The sequence below is a fragment of the Leptonotus elevatus genome, chromosome 7 (assembly GCF_054856555.1).
Source record: "Leptonotus elevatus isolate MCC_2025b chromosome 7, RoL_Lele_1.0, whole genome shotgun sequence".
Taxonomy (NCBI): domain Eukaryota; kingdom Metazoa; phylum Chordata; class Actinopteri; order Syngnathiformes; family Syngnathidae; genus Leptonotus; species Leptonotus elevatus.
The window spans coordinates 7,373,825-7,399,745 of NC_141245.1; the positions used below are offsets into that span (position 1 = coordinate 7,373,825).

The window sequence follows — 25,921 nt, forward strand, 5'->3', positions numbered from 1 at the left end:
ACTCTCTCAAATGTTTGCGTCATTAGTTCGTCGGCCCCTCTTAAGCCAGCATTTTTAAGCAAGGAGATCTTCGCAAAGAAAATATCCACACTCCACCACCAACTGTACCGTCGGCCAGCAAAGAGCAGATCAATCCCGCACAGTGAGTAGACTTTAATTATGTTCCTCCATGTGTCAACACATTTCAGAGCGCAGGCATTTCCTTGAGAAGTAATTCACCTATTGACCTCGCAAAGATGAGCGCGTCTGTATTAAATAAATAGCCTACAGCTAAGTCAGACACGCCCTCTTTTACAATCAAAGTTTATTTTGGGTGTTTACAGTACTGTTAACTGTAGCACTAGAGGATGGATGAAGACACCTGACAGGGTGTAATTTCGTTTTCTTTAATGGGTCAAATATATGAGTTATGACTAGACCACACCATTCCCACTGAAGGCATTTCCTGACTAGTTTAAACAGCAAGGGATGACTAAAAAGTACAAAAATAAATTTACATTGAGCTTTTTGGTGAATAATTATTGCTTACCTGGAAAACATATGAGACATGACATGGCCGCTCCATTGCCACTGAAGGCATTTCCTGACTAGGACCTGCGAGGACCTCTGAGCTGCCAACACCGGCCTGCATGTTTTCCTAAGTACCCTGACTAAAATGGTTCCTATCTGTATAAAAATCTAACATAAATGTGACAATATGTAATAATTACTTAAAAAAAAAAAAAAATATATATATATATATATATATATATATATATATATATATATATATATATATATATATATATATATATATATATATATATATGTATGTATGTATGTATGTGGTCTATTATAATTAGGCGAAAATAATTTATCCCACAACACAATGGTGAAAATAATTTATCCCACAACACAATGGCCTTAAACTTAGTGTGTAAAAGTTTTAGATTTTTCAATGTTCATTCATTAAAAACAAAAAACAAACAAAGCACTATTAGCTTAAATAATATGAAAAAAAAATTCAACACTGATCTGTATATATTACTGGATAGCCAATAGCCCATACACACCCATTGAAGCCACAGGGCGGCCATTTTACTCCTCCAATCTCGACTGTATAAACTGTACGTATACGTACAGATTAGACATGTACAGCTCTTAGTATAGGGCTGGGGGGCAGGGGTGTGGGGTGGTCACAATTTTTTTAACAAGTGGATGGTATGTGCTGCTACACTGTCTCTTTAATAAACACGCACGCTACAAGGGTTTCCATGTGGGGAAAGCAGATGACTCGTTAGAGATGTGCAAATGTTCAAAAGCACAATGGCGTAAATGCATCTTCCTCTTTAACTTTAACCCAATGACTAAAGTAGCGTTCTATGAAATAGTCCAGGAATTAGACACACACCATCTTGTTATCAGAAAATCCATCAACTTGGACACATCAATGAAGTTGAATCGACTTCATAGACTTAACGGATAAAGAAAATGCTCTCCACCCACAGTGAAGAAGAAGAAGAAAGCTTGTGGGCGTTAGCTAACTGTCCACATTTCTGCGGATTATTACATCATCAGTTAAACACACTGCGTTGATATCAGATCATCACGGAGCCGATTAAATGTGGTGCCTGGGCTGCATGACGCAATGTCCCCACAGAGTGCCACAATTACCACAGCTGCAAACGCTGGTTTCCTGTCCTGGCTATTGGCGGACTCCGCCATGGAAACGGCTAACCACAGCAGGAAAACACAGCCGCACAGAAGGGGGGGTGGGGGGGACATAAAACAATAGCAGCAGCAAATTTCCTTGCTGTGGGATGCAGCCCGTTGAGAATTAGAAGCAGGCCCTTTAGCATACTTAAAGCTGTACCACACGCTACCGTACGAGTGCGACTGATGTGCTTTCTGAAATGTGCGTAGTAGCATCCTCACTAATCTAAACATAACATTCTGATTAATATTGCATTTGTGGAATATGAAGCAGCAAAATCCAACCGTTTTTTTATCCATCTCGGGTGGGGGTGCATTTTGCCACGAGCTGCCGACTGAAAATGACATCTCAGTTGCTCAGAAAACGACGCCACGCACATGTTTTCTGAGTTTGGTCATGTGACGTTCGCAAGCCGAGCCGTGATTGATCATTTCCTGAGCCCTGAAAAACTTGATGTCATTTTCAGACAAGAGCTTTCTTTCTTTTTTTCTTTTTTTCTTTTTTTCTTTTTTTCTTTTTCTCTTTCTCTTTCTCTTTTTCTTCTTTCTTTCTTTCATTCATGTTTTTATGTATTTTGTGTTGTTTTTTGGAGAATTCTAAGCTTGTCTGATACCTTAACAATGTACTACGCCAATATGTTCGGTACATTTGAAGTTAAACGAATAAATATATATATATATATATATTTTTTTTTTATTCAGTCGAGAGCACTGGGAATAAAACCTGGGAATTTTGCTGCTTGATTCATATTACACAAACAGTATTTGTTGGGGCACATAGAACTTATTGTAAATGCTGTATGGTCATTTTTTTGACTTCCTCTTTGAAGTCTTCTAAAATGGACACACCACAGTGACGAGTACTTTTAACACCCCTGCTTGCCAAGCCCATAAAATGTGGCCTGAAAACGGTCTTTGTGTCTGCTCTCAAACGCCGCTGGAACTAGGTTCCAGTCAACTGCCGTCCGTCAATTAAATACCACTTGTACGTCCTGCAAAGAGAGATGCTACTTTTTTTTTTAATGTCTTTCTTGTGTCTACACATAACTATGTGCTTGAGCCGGGGGGGAAATATCCGCATAAAGCAGTCCAGTCCAAGGGCAATTTGTGAACAGCTGCACTGTTTTCATTTGCCCACCATGGAAAAAATCTTTGGCCACAACAAAAGGTTATGAAATAAAGTTAAAATGTTCAAATATGTCACATTGTTTTTTAAAATGAATATCTTGGGGGTGGGGGGTGGGTTAATGTTACAAGATATCACACTTCCGTTTAAATTATTGATAAAATTAAATGAACATTTATTATGCGACTTAAAATTGTAAAAAAAAAATCATATTTTTTTCAAGTTGAATGACATGTTTACATGGGCTATTTTGGTTTAAAAAATATAGATAAATGTTACAAGACATCAAACCATTTTAAATTGTAAAAGGACATTTGTGACACGATTTAAAATATCACAATACTTTTTAACATACTGTCAAGTTGAATGCTGCAAAATACAATTTATTTTTATTTTTTTTCCCTTGAATGAAGTGTGTTAAATTTGGTTTTGGAATATTTCATAAACACCAGCTGAAGTGACCCTCCGCCTCCTTCCACTTTCCTGTATGTGGTTCTCAGTGGAACTAGTTTTTCCATTTCTGGCTTAAGGTCTCAAATGACTGGAAACAATCTAAATCGTCTACACCAGACTGAAGCCCTGGTACACTCTAGCTTTAGAGAAAGCTCAATATTGTTCATTCGGTAATCTTACCGATTTGACATGTCATCATCATTGCTCTCTCTTTAAAAAAAAGTATTATTATTTATTTATTTTTATTTTGTGTGTGTGTGTGTGGTACACTCTAGCTGTCAAGTTAAACTTACCAGCATAAAAGAAAAAAAAGCAACTATTGACAATTCTTGCTATTTCATTCCTTGCATTGTCATCCCTTACTATTGACAATTCCGAACATCTGGATATTTCCCAAATGCAAACTGTATATTATACTGCTTTTGCCTGTGACTATCATACAAGCCAGGCAGATTGTCCTGTCATAAATAAAATTACAACGATCCAAAGTCTAATACTTTTCAATGAGCGGAAAGCTTCCATTCACCGAGGCGCTCTAAAGCAACTATTCAAAGGGAAGATGCATTTTCGGAGTGTGGGCATAGCTAGCTAGCAAGCGAGCTAAAATGCATGTCGCAATTGCGCCGGATTTTTAACCTCGCCCCAGAACAATCACGGATACTAAAATGGTGAAAACCAGTTGAAAGATAATTTTCCAAAGCAGAGTAGAACAAAATCCGTTCAACATGTAAGTTGATCTCCCCCCCCAAAAGTAACTATTTGTAATTACTTTTTATAGCATTAGCTGTTATCCTGTTTAGTTTTGTTATAATAGCTTGTTTTACAATTTCCAACCTAAAAAAAAAAGAAAAAGCTCAAAATCAGTGGTAATTATTTTGGGTAGCAGAACAGTGCAAACCAAGTGAAATTATTTATTTTTTTTGAAAAATGTCTGTTTTGTTCGTCATAGGAACTAATATGACTTCATTTTGAGCAATTGGCTTAAGAGTCAGTCTAAAGAATTCCACACAGAAGACATACAAAAACCCATACACTGATGGATTCTTCTTTGTTTATGAGAAACACGTTGATAGAAAAAGTCAAAAGCCACAATGCAATTGCAGCCAATGGATGCAGCGTCACCCGTCCGTCCCTGTTAACTATTTTGAATTGTGAACCTTGCCAGGAACAGGAAGGTGAAGTGACCTGACGTCAAGATGGCAACACAGGTTGGATGGTGCAATCAGTATGCATCGACATTTGGGTTTTGCACAAAAAGCAACACGGTATATGAAAAACGCTGGCGTGTATGTTGGCAGCAACAAGTCCTGATGGGGACTGTATGACAAAGAAGAACCATGCAAAGATGGCTGATTTAGAGCTCCCTTTGTGCACCACGCTGCTTTTAATGGTGCGCAGGAGGGACACTCTATGCTGTTAATGTCACTCTACTGGGAAACAGGAGATCCACTTGAGCATCTTTGCTTCATTACACGCTTGTGATGTGCATGACAAAGAGGTTTGCTTATATTGTAATTATATTTATTTGCTTATGAGTATTGTGCATGTTTGAGCTTCGAAATTAGCGACTGAATGCACAATAAATCAATATTTCACAAACTACTTTAAGGTCTGGGTGATGATGTGCTAAAAGCGAATTCTGCTTCGACACTGCAGTGCATAAACAATGTGTAGATACAGTGTTGTCCACATTTTGCCCCGTTTCTAACATTGACCGATTTGATGTCACCAGGGAGCTGGCATGGCAAACAAAGGTCCAGCCTTCGGCCTGAGCCGGCAGGTCCAGGATAAGATCGACAGCAAGTACGACCAGGAGCTGGAGCAGATTCTGGTGGAGTGGATCAGCCGCCAGTGCGGCTCTGGCGTCGTAAGGCCAGAGTCAGGAAAAACTGGATTCCAGGCCTGGCTGAAAGACGGATGCGTGAGTACACATGTTCCAGAAGTCACCCCCATGTGACCGATTTGGACCGTAATGATCTTTCCGTCTTTTGCCAGGTCCTGAGTGAACTGATCAACAGCCTTTTTCCTGGAGACAAACCCGTGAAGAAGATTCAGAGCTCAACTATGGCCTTCAAACAGATGGAGCAGATCTCTCAGTTCCTCAATGCTGCTGAGAAATATGGCGTCACGAAGACTGACATGTTCCAGACCGTAGATCTCTGGGAAGGTTAGATGAGCCTTCACTTCTTGCTTACTGTAAACACTGAGACTGCTAATGTCATGATAGAAAAATTATCTAACCACTGTTTATAGTAAAAACTTAAACATACTCACCCTTAAAGTTGCTAACAAATGACCTAGATAAAGTCTCAAAAGATTTGCTAACATCTCGGTAGATATGTGGAGGACTTGAATGTAGCAGGGATATACAGTGTATAATATTTTGGATTTCTCATTATAATTACTTCTTATTTCATTTGAAATTTTGTTAGGTTTTATTAGTTTGTATTATTTTAAATATATATATATATATATATATATATTTAAAAAAAATTGGGGGGGGGGGGGATTTCTTCTTTTGTTTTTGAACATTTTATAGTTACTTTTTGAAAGTCTTTTTTTCCTGCATTTTCACTTTAATTAGACTTTTTTTCTTTTTTTTCTTTTTTGCATTTCCAAAGACATTTTATGTAAAAATTTTACCTTGTTTTTGGACATTTTATGCTTACTTTTTGAATGTTTTCTGCCTTTTATTATTATTATTATTATATATATAAAAATAAGTTATTTGGCAATTTTGTGTACATTATATATTTTTCTGATTTTCCTCACTTAAAAAAAAAAATATATATATTTTTTGTTTGTTTTTTACTTTTCATCTACCTTTCGTCTCTCTTTCTCTAACAACTTACACATTTGGACTTTGGCATTTAAAACATATTTAATACATTTTCCTGAATCATTAATTCATTCAAGAATATTTTATTAAAAAATTTACAATAGGGAGCCACAGGAGAGGGACTAAAGATCCACATGTGGCCCCAGAGCCGCATATTGCAGACCTCTGTTCTATACAGCCAACAGGAAATTAATTGACAAAGATGAAAACGAAGTACATTTTTACTATAATTACCTGTAGTTAGTTTTATAAACATTAATATTTAGTTTCAGGTATTGGTTTCTTTTTAAAAGCACTTTTATTTTATTATGTTTTAGTTATTTTGTTTGCTTTTGTTACTTCTAAATAACCTTAGTATGAAGAGGGTTTTTTTCCTCCTCCTTTCTTGAGAATTGTGTGCATAGACTGTAGCCATATGCAACAGATCCAAGTGTGGTGTGTTTGTGGGCAGGTAAGGACCTGGCAGCAGTGCAGAGGACTCTGTCAGCTCTCGGCAGTTTGGCCGTCACCAAGGATGAGGGCACGTACCAGGGCGACCCAAACTGGTTTTTCAAGTGGGTCCCGTTGTCAAATATTTCATCCTTTTTGATACCCTCAACACTCACTGAAGTTCATTTTTTGTTTTTGATCGTTCCTTGCAGGAAAGCGCAGGAGAACAAGCGAGACTTCTCAGCTGATCAGATGAAGGCGGGCAAAAACGTGATTGGTCTCCAGATGGGGTCAAACAAGGGAGCCAGTCAGGAGGGCATGAGCTATGGAAGGCCAAGACAAATCTTGTAAAATCCCTGAGCCATAAAAATTAACTAGCCTGTAAACACCTTGTAAAAAGGTCTTCCAATTTTTTTTTCCCAATTTAGTAACCGTTTCATATGAATAACCCCAAGTCTTAGCTCTTGACACGAACCACACTGTTGACTTTTGCAGAGCTTCACCTTGCGCTGATCTGTCACTCCCAGTTTATAAAGAGCCTGTACTGTATGTATGCGTCATCATAAAGCAAAAGCAGGAAATATATGGTCACAAGATCACCAATGCTTGTTTGACACTACCATCATGGAATACTTTCAATGTTACTTAAAAAGGATCCATACGTCCCGCTATGTATGCCTGCTGTATCAGCACTGTTTTGTACATTTTCATATTAAATGACTTGGAAGTACATGTGTGCAAGAACTGTGCGAACCAAAGGGTAGCGAGATAACATTTGACTGGCACTGCAAAATTAAGCATTAAAAACCCAGTTTCATCAAGTCCTTTATTATTCCTTTATGTGACTTGCACAGCAAAACACAACTTTCAACTCCTATCTTTAACTACAACAGTAGAAAGACAACTCTAGTATGTAAAAACCTTTTGTATAAAAACACTGTTTTATAGGCAGCACAAATGATGTACCGTGTATAAGGCATATATATATACATATATGCAACACTTCAATAAAAATATATTTGTGCATATTCCACATTTGAAAAAAAATCCATGTCAAGTTTTTTTCAGTAGTTAGTTGGTTGATAATCCACAGGTTGGACTCCTGGGCTTCATCCTACTTCAAAAATAACTTTATATTCCTAAAACATATCCGTATCATAGTGGAATTTTAAATTGAGGCCACTTCAGGGGAAGACCTAGTTAACACTAGTCACACAAACTCTCACTCACAGCAATTCTCACCTTTGTAAAGTGCATACATTACATTCCTCACTAATTCTTCTGCAATAAACTGAGACTTGAAATCCTTTTGGTTTTCTCTCATCTTGCGCGAGAGATAGCTGCACGAACAGAAAAAAGCATCTTCACGTTTGAAGCACATTTGAACCCGACGCATGACAGTGAAGCTCATCCACAATCAGGCAAACTGCAGTGATCAGGCTGGAGGAGGTTGGAAGTCGGAGACATCCAAAGAGCACTTTTGTCCGACTTTCAGGCTGTGTCATGTTGTCCGCATCTCTCGATCCAGAAGTGGCATTTTGGCCTCAGAGTCCAGCACTGAATGCAGCTCGAGCTCACATTCATGGCCTCCATCTTCTTCATCTAATGCCTCCTCCACTCCTCTCCCTCGACGCCCATTCCTGACTCTGGCGCCCATTTGCCTCCAGGACAAGCAGTGGAGGTCCAGGTGGGCTATGGCGGCCTCCAGTATGTAGTAGAGAGACCAGAACAGCGCAAAGCAGCCGAGCAGGAGCAGAAACTGGATAGAAGATATTTATTAGAGGATATGCACACACTGCTATAAAAACATTGCCAGTAGTGGGAAGTACATAAGTACAGGAACGAAATACCTGATGACGTTTTACTTTTACCCTCTACTTTTAAAAATACAAATCAGTACTTTCAAATTTTCTAATTTGAAAGGGAAACTTGACTCATTGAGCCCTTTTCAGCAGTAAAAAGTTTATATTTTGTCTAGAATGAATGTGATAACTTCATTATTTTTCATGTACAATTAATACCTTTGAATATTAATATTTCCACTTGTTGTCGACTGAAGATGACATCACCTGTGCTGCGGAAGTAGGTAACGACCAATCATGGCTCAGTTTGCTGGACCAAACCCAGGTCGTTACCTACTTGCTCAGCACAGGTGAAGTCATCTTCAGTCGACAGCAATTGGAATATTTTTTTTTTATGTATTACTTGTACAAGAAAAATAATGACGTTATCACATTAATTCTGGACAAAATATAAACTTTTTACTTCTGAAAATGGTTTAATGAGTCAAGTATCCCTTTAACTCATTCACTGCCATAAATTCATAAAAAAAAAGATTATTAAAAATTAGGGGCGACAGGCGATTAATTTTTTTATTGTAACTAATCGCATGACTTCACTAGTTAACTCACGATTAATCACAAATTTTATATCTGTTCTAAATGCACAATAAAACATTTCTAGGTTTTCATACTCTTGTCAACAAAAGGGAAAAAATGTTAAACGAATAGAAATAGTTTAAATGAATTTTTGACGTTTATAGCCGTCAATGGCAATGAATGAATTAAAAAAATAAAATAAAACATTATTACAAATTTGGGGCGTCAGGCGATTACGTTTTTTAATCATAATTAATCGCATGACTTCACTAGTTAACTCACAATTAATCACACATTTTATATCTGTTCTAAATGCACAATAAAAAAAATCTAGGTTTTCATAATCTTGTTCACAAAAGTGGGAAAAAATGTTCAACTAATAAAAATTGTTGAAATTAATTTTTGACGTCTATAGCCGTCAATGGCAGTAAATGAGTTAAGGACTTGCGCTCAAAATAAAAAGTCTACACACCCCTGCTCAAAAGCCAATATCCATACCACTTTCCTTCGTGGTCTGATACTGTCTAGTTTGTTGTCTTTGTGTGTATTTTGGCTTGGAAACACCGATCTGTGTTGGGAAAAGCATCTGTACTGTCATCAGGATATTCTGACAGGGCTGGAGTACGCACAAACATTTGTATCTCACATTTTAGAGAGCGTAACTTAGATAAAGAGGAAATCCTTTTCTTCACAATTATATGCTGTATGTGCCGCCACTAGTCTTTATACACGGCTTTTTTCATCTCAATGACCAATCACGGCTCAGCATCAGAAAACAGCTGAGCCATTACCTGAGCAACTGTGATGTCATTTTCAGTCGACAACACGTGGCAAAATGGCCGCCCACTGAGATGGACAAATGGATATGGTTGGGTTTTGCTGCTTAATTCATATTCCACAAATACAAAATTTTAAAAGTAGAGGTGAATAAAACATATTATTGTAAAGAAATGTTTTGGGTTGACTTCCATTGTATTGTCCACAATTACAGTTTTAAAGATGTGTAAATGATCTCTGTGAAACAAATAAAGTTGTTCACATGTTCAGCATTAATGTAGCATCTATACAATGTCAGCATTCCACTTGACTTGAAACTGCCAAGTAGTTCAAGATCATAAAGACAGATTTTCCATTGAAATTATTTTGAAAAGGTCCCAACTAAAGTATATATTTCAGCCTTGTGCTAAAAAGCAAAATAAAAGAAGTCAAGAAAAACTTGACTGTCATTTGGGGATAATCCAGTTACGCCCGCTAGTAAGAAAATGAGAGCGCCACTGCCACATACTGTAGTGGAGGTGCAATTACACTTTATTCAAGTACAGAAAAAATAACATGTTCCCAAGATCACATGTTAACAAAGGGTGCAACCACGTCATTTCAGTTGTTTAGTTTTACTTACACTCACAAAAAGGTACCGTTTGTTTTCAATTGAGTTGTACAGGTTTATAGGTTTTGAAATGTTTTATCCTGTTTTTGTTTTTACATCAAGAAACATTTGAACAGGGGGGTGTAGACTTTTACACCCTCTGTATAAAGGGAAAAACGAGGCAAGCAGCAACATGGATTTGGAAAAGCAAGATATTCCCAACCCATGGAGAATGTGCGAGGTTGTTTTTGAGGCATCTTACCCTGAGGCTGCTTGAGGTGAAGGGACTGATAATCTCAGATGGAATATCAAGGCCTGGAGGGCAAGGCAAAGAGAAGTTGCTGTCCAGATATTTGCCACTCATGGCATCCTCCACCAACCTGCGCTTTGCCAAACATGATCCAAGCAAGTCATAGAAGAGAAGCAGTGATAACAAAATATTAACACAGAATGAACAACAGCTCAAATTGTTTAAGGTACTATATGTAAATGTATAGAAGCAAGATTTGTAAAATTGGCAAAATAGGCTTTAAAGTTCAAATGAAATAAAAATTGAAATTATTTTAGCTGCTCAGGAATGCCTATAATATAAGATCTTACATTTGTCTATCCTTGACCTCCTTGAAGGTCATAGACGATCCATACAGAGTCAACTTCCACTGCGTCAACTCCCCCACATCAGCACATTGTTGAGACAATGGTTCCTCTACATGAGCACAGATGGGTCATTGTGGGAGGAAGTAGCTCATTGCATGGAGCAAAGAAATGTGTGTAATTCATAGCAGACGCATCTTACTATGATCAGCTATCTTGAGGCGGTATTTGCCATCAGCCCTCTCCCCCCAGCAACGTACAGTGGAGAAGGTCCAGTCCTGGTAGCCTGCAGAGTCTCTGTGTGGGGACGAAGCAAAGGCAGAGCACAATGTTCATTTTTGAGCACAGATAAGGCTACTCACGCATTCAGAATGTGTGTTTTGCGAGGGAGGCGTCACCTGTCAACAGCCCGTCGAGCCCCAATGACTGATGAAATTCCACTAGGACAGAACAACACGATCTCCAAGTTGCCTCGGCAAGGGTGAGTTATTGTCACAGTAACAGCCACGTGCTCCAATGTCTGCATCCCAGACAGTGCCAAGTCAGCAGCAGTGACTGAGGGGGAAAACACACAGAGAAAGTGTGTTTTTCCTTTGCAAACATACTGTACAGTTGTAGGTTCTACTGCATATGTGCCTAGATCAATGCCTACACAAACACTGGTTTATGTTATAAGTCAAGGTTCTTAATCTGGGTTCGAATGAACAGGGGTTCGGTGGATGTCAAGACACACATCCGACTCATGATTTGTGATCATATGCCCCGCTTGCCCATCATTGGCTGCAAGTGATCACACTACATTGCTTGGCCTATCTGTGCTGCAGGGAATTTGGTGCCCTCAGCAGTCAACTTGTGGCTGTTGTGATGGTACATAGTGTGATTTCTTTATTATAACCCAGTCATACATGTTGAGCAAAAAAAGACATATGTGCAATATATAGTCACGTGTATAACGGAACGTATGGCGTTCCACATGGTTCAATTCTGGGGCCCCTGCGGTTTTCATTGTATCTGCTGCCCCAAGGTTCCATCTTAAGAAAACAGCCGTGGTTGTTTCAAAATGCTCTAAAGAGTTGAGTTGAGTGATGAAGTGAGTCGGAGTCCTAACTGCATGATTTGCAAGGCCAAGTAGCTACCTAGCAAAACTAAAGGAACACTTCCTTATACAAGAATACAAGAACACAACACTTTCTGAATTCAAGGTGAAGAGAGCCAATTTTGATGGTAAGGCTACTCTCCCTCTGTTCATTTTGTTCACTAGTAAACCCTATGCCTATGTCTTCCATTTATTTTTCAATAAAGGATTACGTGAACGTGCATAGGAAACTGGTAGGGCTCAGTACATCCTTAAAGGCCACAAGAACCATAGTTCTAGGTCAATGTTACTACTTACAGTACCCGTTAACAAGGTGTACCACAGCAAATTTCAAGTTTGTGATTCGTACACACAAATATCCAACCACTGGAGCACATGCAGCAAACTCACAGTGCTATTATATATTTGTTATGTTTTGTAACTGTCCTTCTGAGAAAAATCGTAAGTTTGAAATAGGTTTACGAGAGGAAATCAGAATACCTTGAATGGGATTTGAGTCACATAACAGCATTAGGAAAAACACGGCAGTAGAAATATACAGTAATATTGATTCAAAGGCATTTTTGCAATAGATGGAATAGCTTGCTCTATTTATACTGTACATGTTTGTTCTTCAATGGAAAATGTAGCTAGCGCATATGCATTACACTTAAGAGGTAAAGCGTCAAATTTCATGTGTGCCAATTTAGAACTGCATATCCACCTTAATGCATATAGATCTATGTATAACTACTATGAATTGGGTAGCTAATGTATCATTAATATTCATCACTCAAAAATCATTTACCAAAGAGGAGCAGTCAACAAGTGCATAGGCAACCTAACCGAGGGCGCCAGAATCCTACAGTGCCACTCCACAGACTCCAACCAGTTGAAGTACTGCAATTTAAAAATATCACAATAGAAGTGTTGACTTCAAATGAATTAAATATTTGTGATTATCTCAATGGAACCTCACCTACTACCCATCCCTCGCCCACGAATGACAGCCAGATCGTTTTTTTAGTACTTGCTGCACGATGACAACTAATGAGCAAATCTGCTCTTTGACCATTTAAGGGTGTACGAACCCTGGGACATGAGTTGATGGAGAGCATAAACAGAAGTATAGACTCATAGACTAGTCAATGGTTTGAAATTCTCAGGAAGACCGAAGGCTCAGGAGATGTAAACAAATGCAGGGGTTTGATAAATACAGTCCGAATATGAGGAGGGGGGTGGGGGTTGCGGTGGGGTGGGGGTGGGTTTGACATAATATTTTCCACTTATTCAATTTGAGAAGGTTTAAGAAGAATGAGAGAAAAATAGTTGAAGGGTAGCGGTACATCTCTATTGAACTATCAGCCTCATCTGGCAGTGAGCTTGACCATTAAAAGGGCCCATAAATGTGGGACAGGACACTTGAGAGGCAGGAAATGTTCCTGCTGCAATGACATCATCATAAGCTCAATATGTGAACAATAAGGCAATAATATGAGGGGATATGAGTACAAAGTAGATCAAATAAGATAAGAGAATAGTTTTTGACCTACAAATGCCCTACAATAAGAAATGACATTAAGACACAGAAGCTGTTTGGAGACATGTGGCTCAGTAAGTAAAATGTCTCAATACACAAACAGCAGAACATTACCTAATATGGAGGCCAAGTCAGAATGAGGAGAATAAAGGAGGGAAAGGAGGGAGGTGGCTACACGGTGCATAAGCACAGAAAGCGGAACTGAGAAAAAAGAAGAGAGCAGACATGACGGTACCTGTCAAAGTACGAACCAGCTCCTTGGGATATGATGGAATGGACACTTTCTCCTCTATTACTGAGCTCTGATAGGACACAAGAAAGGGTACTGACTCCCAAACCTGCAAACCACAACAGAACAAGAATACACATTTCCTTGAGTCAACATCTATTTGAAACTATTTATTTCCCTCTATTTGTTGGCTGCACCCCGACTTGATGCATATTTCTGTACCTTGGCTGCATTAACAAGTTTCCATGCGTTGAGGAGACCAAAACCGTGTTGATGACTGTGGTGGAAACCTGCTCCGTTCTCCTTCCAGTCTGAACTGTTGTCACACTAATGGATGTTACAACAATCCAGGTTACTATTTTGTTCTCTCTACAATTGCAAACACTCTCCAATGAGAGCAAGTACAGTGGTACCTCGGAGTTTGAACATAATTCGTTTTTGCGAAGTGTTCAAAGTCCGAATTGTTCAACCTCCGAAACATTTTTTCCAATAGGAATTAATGTAAATGCAATTAATCCGTTCCCAAGCTCCAAAAACAGAAAATTCCTATTTTAATTTCTCTTTATGTTTTTTTACATTTACAGTACAGTATTTAAACAATAAAAAATACCTTACCTTTTTTGTTGTGCTGTGATGGCATCAGTGGATGATAAATGCTACGTTAATGCTAGCTTTAGTTCAGTGCTGAGTTTGTGTATTTTACATTGGGCATATTGTTAGACTACTAAGCGGTCCTTGCGTGCGTTGTTTAACGTCAGGCACTTTGTTGAACAGCTAAGGGGGGTCCTCGTGCCAGTATTTACAGAAGTAGTCACGGTAGTTACAACGGTGCAATAATCTCCTTCCTACATCCACTGTGGTTCGTAGCACTGTATGTTTTTGTTTGCTGCAACTGGCATTGTTGTCTTTCTTTGGGCCTATGACAAAGAAAATTGTCGAAAAATCGAAATACACTCGCGAGTATGGAGCACCTTCTGGAGTATTCACGATCTGACTGGAAATGAGCAGTGCATCGTCTCAACTACCGCAACGTGAGCATTCGGCATTGCTCGGCTCCGCTCGGCTTCACTCGGCTACCCGTTTTCAAGGTACGTTCGGCTTAGCTTGGGTGTTCAAACTCCAAAAATGAGTTCAAACGCCGAGGCATTTTTTACTCAGATTTTTTGGTTGAAGTCCGATTTGTACGAGTTCCGAGACGTTCAAACTCCGAGGTTCCACTGTATATTGCTAAGAGTGACACAAGGTACCAGTGCGTTTACCTTGGTGGCAGTGAAAGTGATGATGTGCTGGACGTCCCTCCAACTGAGGCAAGGGCGAACTTGCAGCATGAGGGCCACCATACCGGCTGCCAGGGGGGCGGCGGCAGACGTGCCAGTGTGGCCCTCTGTGCAGCCTGTCCCCTGCTGCATGAACCAGTCCGATGTTGCCTACAAAGACAGATGGGCTGAGGCTATACATACTATGGAGAGCCTTGTATGGTATAAACAGCGAGGCGGTGGTAATAGCTCTGCTCACAAACAAACTCACAGAAGTCATCCTTGGATCGACAGTATATGTATCACAGACCATCATCAGCGATGACTTAAACAGCTAAGAACGCTTCTGTCAACAGCCGTTGGAACTGGATGACAACTATCCGACTCATTATTTACTGCTTTGACAAAACGGCCAGTAAAGTTTAAAAAGGGATAATGCACTGATGTACTCAACAAGGACTCCAAAAAGTTCAATTGAGAACTGTGTACATAAGAATTCAGATATGATACAACCATGGCAAGTATCTATACTGAAAAAAAAAAGAAGAAGTAATTTTTACTTTAAAAAAAAAACAACCTAGTTAAGCTTTTTCACTCAGAAATTCTAAGGAAATTTGAGTACTGTACATTTGACCAGTTTATAAAAAATAAAAAAAAAGTGACTCAAGCATTGAGGAATGTACTCATGACCTTGATCTTGGGAGACAGCCACTCTACCACCTGACCATCACTATACCGCATTGCTGGTGTGTCCAAAATGAAACCAAAAACGGGTGTCTTGGGCTACGTTCACGCTGCAGGCCGTGATACCCAATTCAGATTTTTTATTAAATCCGATCTTTTTATGGACTGTTCACATTCCAAAAACAAAAGCGACTTCAATGTGAATGCAACGCGCCCGTGATGTGACTTGCATGCGCAAAGAACACACGTCGAGTGACGTGCACCCAAAACAGACAACATCATGTTGCAGAGTTTATGGAAATAAATATGGCCCCGACTCGACGCAACGTTTTCCCTCCGGCCAAGCGACCTTTATCAGTGTCATATGCAAATTTAGCTGTGCCAACGCATGCTACTGATTGGTGGGCTGGTGGATGGACGTGTTAGGAGTTAGATTCATGTGTCTTGCCTGCATAAATTATGCAAATTCAGATGTGCGAATGCCCACTGGACTGCTTTCACGCTCGCTCATGTTTGGCTGCTGTCCCTCGAGCGTCAGTGTTTACAAACAGAGCAGAAACCCATACATACATTCAAAAACATAAGAGGCCCAGGTCGGGTGTGAAAAAAATAAATACCGTTCACACTGCATGAAAAAATCAGATACTATAAAATCGGAATTGAGCTGCAGTGTTCCACCTGTCTCCATCAATATACACTGCAGGAGCGGCATGGCTCAAGTGGTAGAGTGGCTATTCATTCCTCAACCCTTGAGTAACTTTTACTTCAATAAAGTGAAAAAGTGTACACAAAACTCTCCTTGTAAAAAATTTACAGTGTTCTGTCGTTTTCCACTGGGGTTAGGTTCCAAAAAATGCCCGCAATAAATGAAATCCGTGAAGCATTGAGCTTTATGTTTTACAGTTATTATAAATGTTTTAGGGCTCTATAACCCCTCACCACATAGTTTATACCCTTTTTCAACAAAGCTTTTACATTTCTCTCTTGTTTAAACATTCTCAATGTTCAAACCTTCATAAATTTGATAAAATAGGTACATTACGATTAAAAAAAAAAAAGCATTCAAAATTGCACTAAAAAAATCCGCGAAACAGCAAAGCCGCAAAAAGTGAACCATGTTATAGCGAGGGGAATACTGTACTTAGAATTTCTGAGTGAAAAAAAAAACTTTACTAGGTTTTTTTTAAAGTAAATATTGTGTAATCCTTTGAGGGGGACAACGATCAAACATTTTGAATGTGTCCAGTGTATTTATGTAGACAGTGGATTTAACGACATTTAGGACATCTAGCTTTTAGGGAAGAAAGCCAAGAACAGGAATTTGTCCAAATAAAAATAAAGAGCCTTTAAGTACACTTACTGTAACAGGGGATAACAGAGAGAATCTAAACGTGAGCAGGCATTTTTCCGTAAAATATGAAAAATAACGTAATGGCACCCAACTCCTACTAAATTTGGGATTAGAGCACAACGCTTGCCGCTCACCTCAACTACATTAAAAACATTCATGGTGGACTACAGCAGTAATTGTTAGGTCCTGTCACTGAACATCAGAGACCTCAAAAATGTCAAATGGAAACTCAATAGGAGGAAATGGGAGGTGAACTACTTCTTTTTCTTTCATTGTTAGTTCCCGTGGGTTGCAATGCTTTTGTCTAGGTGTACAGTATGAGCGCTAAACAAATGGTTGATATATGAGGCGTATCACATAGACCGGGGATCAGCAACCATTCCTGTCAAAAGAGCCATTTTAGGACAAATAAATAACAAATAAATAAGGATGCTGTGTGTTAGTGTAATGTACTAATTAGACCAAAAGACAAAAATATACAGAGATTTATTGTCTTACCTTTTGTCTTCTGTTTATTTTTATTATTATTATTATTATTATTCACGCTTTGTTTTTCATACATTGTTTTTTAAAGATTGTTTTGCCTTTTTGTCAAATTTCGGACATTTTTGGCAATTTTGTGGACATATAGTTACTTTCTGCCTCACTTCTTTGTTTTGGGGACATGTTACGGCAAAACATTTTTAATTTTTTTTTACAATTTCATACATTTTTGTGGACATTTTATGGTAATTTTCAGGATTTCTTCTTTTGTTTTCTGACACTTTATGGTTACTTTTTTTTTTAACAGTTTATTTCCTTCCTTTTCTTAAATCAATTTTCTGACTTAATTTTTTTTTAATTTTGAACATTTTATGGTAATTTTTTTCTTTTGTTTTTAGACATCTTATAGCTACTTTAGAAATGTTTTCATTTCTGCCTTTTTTTTTAATTAAATTTAGACATTTTGGGAAATTTCATGGACATTTCATGGTAATTTCCCCCCCTTTTGGACATTTTTATGTAATATTTAAAACTTTTTTCATCTACATTTAGTTTCTCTTTTCCTGACAACAAAATTTGGACTCTGACCTCTTTTGAATATTTAAATTATTCATTTTTGATCTAAATCATTCATTAATTTTAAGAATATTATTATTAATTAATATTTATCTAAAACATAAATAATAATTATACTAATTTCTACTATATATATATATATATATATATATATATATATGTGTGTTTTTTTAAAGAGATCCACAGGAGAGGGTCTAAAGAGCCACATATGGCTCCAGAGCCGCAGGTTGCAGACCCGAGTCAGTCAAGTCCACCCACATTCATTGCGTACAAGTGACATTTTCATCTTAGTGGTGTGCAGTTAACAACAGGCAACATGATGAATTTTCTGCACTTTCAGTGTTAACATGTAAATAAACACCCTTCCTAACAGCTGTTCAGGCTGTTGAAGATTTCAGGGAGCTAATCACCGTTGTGTGCACCTGTGTATATTTGTTGCGCTCCAACTAGGCAGCCTTGTATGTAGTGACACAATAGCTCGCAATATTATCACTGCATTCTATGCAAACAAAGCTAGTACATAATCGTAAAAGAACCTGTCAATTATCAAATACAGTAAAACACAGATAATCAAAAAAGACCTGAATCCAAAACAGACAACAAGATGCATTGCGCAGACATAATCACATTTCTCAGACTCTCCTTTCGCTGTATGGTAGCCAGTTATTATAGAACCTTTACATAATTTGTTTTCATTTTGAGTACAGTACATAATTTGTTACGTCAATCCCGAATGGGTAGCATATTTATATTTGAAAATGCCAGTGTGAGGTTAACACTTGGCCAATGAGTGCACTGTGTGGTCAGCTTGTGGCTTATGCTCCTCTAGAGAGAGGTAATTTTGTCAAATCGCTTTCCCCCAAGGCAATGGCGTTGCTAGTCCAAACTGTTTCCATAGTGACAAGAGACAAACAGCAACAAATAAAAATGGGTTGTGTCTACAATCCCGGCAGCACAAAAAAAAAAAATTGCAGTGATGATGTGCTGACTGCTTAAAAACACAGGGAACACGCTAAACACGCCCTCCAATTTGTCATTATCTGATGTTTCAGATTAAGGCCTTAAATCAATTATTTAATCATCGAGTCTATTAGTTGTGAGTGGTTTTCACCACAATGTTAATCAATCAAGTAGTTGGCCCTTAAATAAAGTCAGTTCAAACCAATTAAAGTAATGATCGGCACATGCATTTTGTGTTCTCAAGTAAGACCTACAATGCTCCTCAGCTTGTTCCCCCCGCTGCTGAAAGTGACAGCCAGCATGGATGCACACTCCTCAGCGTAAAACGGCATCCTGCCCTTCTCATCAACAGCTCCTGCATCCAAAACAATTACCCTTGGGACATTTGCATAAATGTACACTTGCAAAGATGTACATTACAAACTCCATTTTACCAATAGTGATGGTGTAGATGGAGTTGGCATAACCGTCATAGTTGCAATTGTCATTGTATTGCCCTCCATTGCCACTGGCAACAACAAAGATGCTTCCAAAACCCCGTCTTCCTGCAATGACTCCGTGCTGGAGTGCAGCCTGTGAAGAAAATAGAATAGAACTCATCAAACACTCTACATGGACTCCTTTGAAAAACAGGATGTTCCTTTATACAACCAAGATCAAATGTAAGCCGTGAAAAGACATTAAAACTCGCAAAGTAAATGTTGGGATGTATTGCCCTCTGCAGGAGAAAACTAACACTGCACTGTATCAAATTTACCAGCCACCACATTTACCAATTTAGTATTATTATTATCATCATCATCATCATCATTATTATTTTTACAGTGAAACCTCACACAATGCTGATCACAAACAGTTTTTGGACACTGGTCCAAATACAACTCTTGATTTTGAAACAATTCCTCCGAAACAAAATACTGTAATCCGTTTCAACGTCAAAATATCACCATCGTAAAACCTTTAGTTAAATTACAGTGTCATTTTTCATTCCAGTATAAGAAATAGGTTAATCACCAGAATAAGTCATATGAACATAAAGAATAAAACAACAGTCTACATTGATGAATGATAACGTTATAATGTAGGGGCAGCGTTGTGGGTTCAATCCCAGACCAATTTGTGACCATGTCGAAGTATCTTTGAGCAAGATACTGAACACTCAGTTGCTCCAGATGCTGCGTCATCAGTAGGTAAATGAGTAGTCAAAATGTAAAGCGCGGCCTTGTAAAGTGAAAAAGCGCAATATAAATAAAGTACAATTGTAACATTAATGCCCGGTCAGGGGAACAACATCAAATAGTGGAATATCAACAGTAGTTCAAGACAAAATATAATAACTAAAAGCTTGGGTGACAATTATACAGCATGCGATACAATAAGTATAGCTAGAAAAGAATAATCTCAACATTTTAACATTCTTACCTTGCCCAAGGGATGGGGCCCGTCCACAGTGTGTCCATCATCATCAGGACCCCAACTAAGAAAACCCAATTTACATCACTTGTGCAATATATGATGGATTGATCAAAGGGGAAGTCAATACAATCTTTTTTGGGGGGGGGGGGGGGGGGGGTAGGGTTAACAACAATTGAATGTGCCCCCACTAGTCTATACACATCATTATGATTAATATTGTGTTTGTAGTATATGAGATAAGCAGCAAAATCCACCTGTTTTTATACATCTTTGGTTGTTACCTGAGCCCTAAGCAACATTTAAGTAATTTTAAGACAACAGCAAGTGACAAAATGGCCGCCCCCTTAAACGGACAAAAACGGTTGGATTTTGCTGCTAAACTCATATTCTGCAAATGCTATATAAATCAGAATACTGTACTATTTTCAGACTTAAGGGGCTGCATAGAAAATATTACTGTAAAGAAAATGTTAGGATTGACTTCCCCTTTAAATACACTTTTAATCTGGATGTTTCTTGGGCTGGGGAGGAGTTCTGGTGGGGGGTGTCTGGTCGGTGCTGGATTTCACCTTCCTTGGTTTTCTTCGGTCCCCTCGGGTCTCCTGGTGTTCGATTTAGGTGAACGGTATAAGATTTTTTTTTCTAATAGGTTTTCTGGTGAGCTAACAAACACACGCACGCACGCACGCACACACACACACATACTCACCCACACACACAAAAAAAAAAAAAAAAAAAGTATGTATGTATGTATGTATATATGTATATATGTATGTATATATGTGTATATATATATATATATATATATTTAAAAAAAAAAAAAAAAAAAAAAAAAAAAAAAAAGAGCAATGATGATGACATTTCCGAATGAACAATACTGAGCTCTTAAGAAAAAAAAAAAAAAAAAAAAAAAAAAAAAAAAAAAAAATAAATACACTTTTAAAAAAAATGACAATTAAGACGGGACAAACTAGACCAAAGGATCACAGTGACACACGTGTGTTACCTGCAGCTGTAGATGTCATTGACTTGATAGTGTTTGTTGAAGGCTATGGCCTCCAGGCTATCTGTCAGGGGGCCGTCCAGGACCCTTATACCTGGGGATGGAACAGATTGTTTCAGCCTTTACCTCACTCAACACATGTGAATGGAGCATTAACCACATTCGTACTGTGTACCTGCCACCTTACTGCCATACGCCACTCCCACAGCACAAAAGCTGTTGTTCGGAACTGCCGCAATCTCGCCGGCACATCGAGTACCATGGTGGTTGTCAGTGTGTGCGTCGGGGTGGGGCATGGGATCTGGGTCATTGGAGTTCAGGTCATAGCTGCCCTCGGGACTCTATAAACGCAAAATCAATTGTGTATGTAAAAATCATGAAATAGACTGGGATCCACCTTGGTGGTTAATTCTTTGGGAAACAAAAATATAATTTCTCTTGTAATTCATGACTTGGTTACGAAATGACTGTTGTTAATGGAATGCATTAACGGTGACTCACATAATTGGGTTGTAGGTCTTGATGGGTGTGTTGTACCCCGTCATCTACCACCACCACGATAACTCCTTGGCCAGTAATGTTGCGCTCCCATATCCCGGTCACATTGATGTCCATGCCCTTATTAATGTCGTTGTGCTTCAATGCATGCACATCATGAAAAGGGAAGATAGAGAGGTTAAAGTCAACAACAAGAATGTGTTGTATGAAGACAGTCAGAGCTAATGAGGTACATACACTAGATTAGTTTTCTTTTCTATGTGGGCCTATTCAAACATGATTCACTTTGTGCTATCAGCATTTAAAATGTCCCTTGGTACAGTACATTGTGACATAAGATGTTATCATACAGTAGCATTACACAGACTCACCAGGTGCCACTGTTTAGGGTATCGTGGGTCATTAAAAGCCATAGATCTTTTCGAGCGGCTGAGCACCCTCTCCTGGGAGTACCAAAGGACATTAGGGTGGCTTGCTAGCACATTCCCAGGGTAGAGGTCATTCCTCCAAACATCAGCACCAGGTTGAGAAGAACACAGCAAATAGTGGCCTTCCAACTGTCCAATCTGGCCCTGGTTGTGCAGCCCAGCATGCTCTGCTATCTGGAATGGTCAAAATACAGATGAAGATGAAATACAAATGTAGCTCATGATTGAGCTCCTCCCACACCCGACAATTGCAAACCACTTCCTCTGCGAACTGTGATGTGTGACAGCAACACGCATCAAATAATAAAAGAATAAAGAAGTAAAAGCTATAGGACTGTGACTTATGACTTTACTGTGGACTACTATGGGCAAGCGGTGGTGCAAGCAGTGTCGACGTTTGTTTGCCTTGCATTTTTGTTTTGGTTTTGGCCTATAACATGCTGCAGGAAAATAGCAGAGTAGCATGTTGCTGGCAAAAGTAAAGTCTGAAGGATAGGTGCTGCATAATATGCTAAATACATCAAACACTACATGACTGGTAGTTATATGAACTTCCCTTAAATGTGCTCTATAAACACGTATTTGTAGCTCACAATCAGAGCATGCAGGAGCGCTGCTAGGATATGTTGGATTAAAAAAAAAAAGTATCTTTGGTGCTCTTCAGTGGAGGGATCTACAAAGCATTTCCCAAAAACAGAGAAAACTGAGGCACTCAAAGGTGTTCCAGGTAAAAGGCCTTGATTATGTTATTCAACTGGCCATGTTGCAACAAAGGCCTTTTACTTGGAACACCTTTGAATGCCTCAGTTTTCTCTCTTTTTTGGAAACGTATTTGTAGCTATTTATAAGACTATGAATCAGTATTCCCTGGGTAATTGCAGATGTACAGTTATATTAAAGTAACAGACAACAGTTAATTGACATTGCACTGTCAATCCATTGCGAATAAAGCGTAGTACCTGGTTAGCAAGTTCATCAAGTTTCTCAGATTTCTGTTCATCCTCATGATATGGGTCAGCATGGAGCCGGACAGCCCATGACTGACCTGGACCGCAGGATAGCGATGAAGGCGACTGTGGAAAAGAAAGTGACGGGGCGACAGACGGCAGATGGCTTAGAAGTAAAAGAGCAAAAGAGGAGAGAAACAAGAGGAGAATGAATGCTGTAAAACGAAGTGTTGCCATCACGACAAAGGATGACAACAAGGGCCAAATGGGCGAGACCTCATCTGAACGTCAAGCTGGAGGTGAGAGGAGGAGAGAGAAAAGATCAATCCAGGTCAGAGGCAATTTGAAAATAAGGGCTGGATCAGCATACATCATTCCTTGGTGATACTTTCAAAAGCTTCCTCGAGGGGATATATCAATACAAACATAAACATAAGTTAAATATTATACTGTATTTTAGCCTGTGTTTAGTGTTGTATATTCCGTCCAGTGTTTGCACTGACAGGATCCAAAAGAAGAAGTAGTTTTAAAAAATCCTGTCATCAGACATACGACACTGGGCATGTTCTAAAACGTGTTGTAACAATGTAATTTTTTTAAGATATGAATTGCTTTAGAGGTACATATGTTAAACGAATATTGTACATCTACCTACCTCACTGTCGCCGATTTTGCTCGTAAGACAGAGTACGATCTCAAACAAGTTAGACATCTAACTGCGGTAAGGAATCTGTGTTGTTGAAAGAATTGCCTTACAGTTCTCTAGTTGCGGAAGTTTATCGGCAATGTAATGCAAAAAAACGGTCAAATAGTAGATCGTATGTTATCGAGTGTACAAGCTGCGTCCATTTCCGTGTCTTTCAACAGATAAAGGAGGAGTCGTTGTACTTTACAATTTTAAAGCTCTATCTTTAAATACCTTGAAATGTAATTCGTTCCTCATGTGTCTCTGCTGGTGAAAATTGTTGTTGAGTACAGTTGTGGGCTCCTATGATATGCTCAACTGTATTGTTGTTACTCACTTCCGCAATGCGTGAACAGGTCGCTACTTGTACGTCTGACGTCATAAGGCTGTACGTCTGTCATCAGCGTCTTACGCAACTCCTCATTGGCCGTAAACACTGATCTGTACATATTACTGGATAGCCGATAGCCCATACGCGACCGTGCAAGCCGTTGAAGCCTTAGGGCGGCCATCTTACCCCTCCCATCTCTCGAACAGACTACTGTATAAACGTATCGGCTGTCCAGGCAGTAATATTTACAGAACAGTGCCCGTAACTCACGAGCAAGCCAGAACCCAAAGTTATTTTCGTTCATCATTTATAATAATTGATTACATTTGTATTGCATTCCATTTTACTTTATTTTTTGGATGGAAGATTCCTTTAGTCTCTCAGTTTTTTGTGTGTGTTTTTTTGTGTGTGAATGAAACAGTAAGACATACAAACTTGGCAACAATCAGCAATCAATTTTTCATACAAATCAACATTAACTGCCAAGGGAACAGTAGGTCACAGAAAAACAACAACAAAAACAAGGATCAATTATACCATGTTCACACACAATTGTAAATTACATACATAACTAAAATAAAATAAATAAATATATCAAATAAAACAATTAAAGTAATAATTAAATGACAGTACATAAAATAAATCAGGACATATTCAACTTAACACAAGAGGGAATTTCTTCAGCATATTGTATATTATTTGTACTTTAGGTATTTTAACCAATCTTAGAGACTTAATATATATGCCAAATTCGATTATAACATTTTTGAAAAACGGGGTTAGATTTTCGAAACTTTCTTGTGAATGAAAAAGTTGCCATACATAAAATGAGATTTGGAGACATTTCCTCATTCTTGTTTTTCCAAAAGTTATATGATCTCTGGATAAAGATGTTGGGAATTAAGTAAACATGGGAGTCATCCTCCCCCAATAGTTTTTTTTTTTTAATTAGTTAGTTTAGTTAATTATTGGACATGAAAAGAACACATGGTCAATGGTTTCAATATCTCTGTTACAGAACGAACAGACATTGTCTTCAATATTAAGTCGTAATCTCAATAATGCTTTAGATGGGTAAATATTATTCATAATTTAAAAATGTGTTTCCTTTATTTTGGGGGCTATTGGTAGATTTAAATATGTAGTTGTCAGCTTGTTGACTGTAGTAACATCAAATTTATTCTGAATTCCGTTTTTGTTCTGTTTTTCAGGAAACATAATTTTCGTGAGGTATTGTCTTATAAAACTGTTATTGCATTTTCTATCCAATACCGACAACCCCTGGATCAGAAGTGGGGGCAGATGGGGGGTTATTTCTTGATATTTCAATATTTCTCTAGTCAGAGAGACACATTGCTGTGGGAGCGCATTTCATAATCTAACAAAGTCACATTTTGATGTATTAAAATCACATTTGCACCCTGATCATAAGTTAGTAAAACACCATTATCATCCGTCAGGTGTGACAGTGACCATATGTTCCTCTCAAACCAATCTTCAAAGAATAATGATTTATTCATTTGCAATATGTAACCATTATTCCAAAGAGCAGTTGAATGTGGTGAATAGTTGTGTACTCAGA

At 38.4% G+C, this 25,921-nt stretch overlaps 2 protein-coding genes across 3 annotated transcripts; one reads left to right on the top strand and one right to left on the bottom strand.

The window, feature by feature from the left end:
- Nucleotides 1–7,360, top strand: tagln (transgelin). The gene is made up of 6 exons (XM_086081397.1): nt 1–142; nt 4,437–4,479; nt 5,004–5,192; nt 5,267–5,438; nt 6,562–6,664; nt 6,752–7,360. Exons 2-6 carry the CDS (start codon nt 4,468–4,470, stop codon nt 6,888–6,890), a joined length of 615 nt encoding a protein of 204 aa, XP_085937523.1. The 5' UTR covers nt 1–142; nt 4,437–4,467; the 3' UTR covers nt 6,891–7,360.
- On the bottom strand, nt 7,352–24,386 carry pcsk7 (proprotein convertase subtilisin/kexin type 7). Of its 2 annotated transcripts, XM_086081394.1 has the most exons (18): nt 24,243–24,386; nt 23,336–23,616; nt 22,320–22,550; nt 21,952–22,086; nt 21,626–21,791; nt 21,454–21,544; nt 21,017–21,049; nt 20,454–20,508; nt 19,466–19,604; nt 19,286–19,386; nt 14,981–15,148; nt 13,944–14,048; nt 13,728–13,830; nt 11,276–11,432; nt 11,080–11,174; nt 10,884–10,989; nt 10,546–10,663; nt 7,352–8,298 (listed from the first exon to the last, which is right to left on the bottom strand). In XM_086081394.1, the coding sequence occupies exons 2-18, from the start codon at nt 23,558–23,560 to the stop codon at nt 8,041–8,043; spliced, it is 2,286 nt and encodes a 761-aa protein (XP_085937520.1). In that variant the 5' UTR covers nt 23,561–23,616; nt 24,243–24,386; the 3' UTR covers nt 7,352–8,040. The 2 variants fall into 2 exon arrangements, with proteins under 2 accessions (XP_085937520.1, XP_085937521.1); XM_086081395.1 differs by lacking the exon at nt 21,017–21,049.
- Between the last annotated feature and the right edge of the window lie 1,535 nt (nt 24,387–25,921).

Excerpts from the sequence above, each read along its gene's own strand:
- tagln (XM_086081397.1), top strand. Across the intron at positions 5,439-6,561 it reads GACCGTAGATCTCTGGGAAG|GTAAGGACCTGGCAGCAGTG; the intron begins GTTAGATGAGCC and ends GTTTGTGGGCAG. Across the intron at positions 6,665-6,751 it reads GACCCAAACTGGTTTTTCAA|GAAAGCGCAGGAGAACAAGC; the intron begins GTGGGTCCCGTT and ends CGTTCCTTGCAG.
- pcsk7 (XM_086081394.1), bottom strand. The coding sequence starts at position 23,560 with ATGGCAACACTTCGTTTTACAGCATTCATTCTCCTCTTGTTTCTCTCC. Across the intron at positions 13,831-13,943 it reads AACTTGTTAATGCAGCCAAG|GTTTGGGAGTCAGTACCCTT; the intron begins GTACAGAAATAT and ends TGTGGTTTGCAG. Across the intron at positions 8,299-10,545 it reads TCACCTCAAGCAGCCTCAGG|TTTCTGCTCCTGCTCGGCTG; the intron begins GTAAGATGCCTC and ends TCTTCTATCCAG.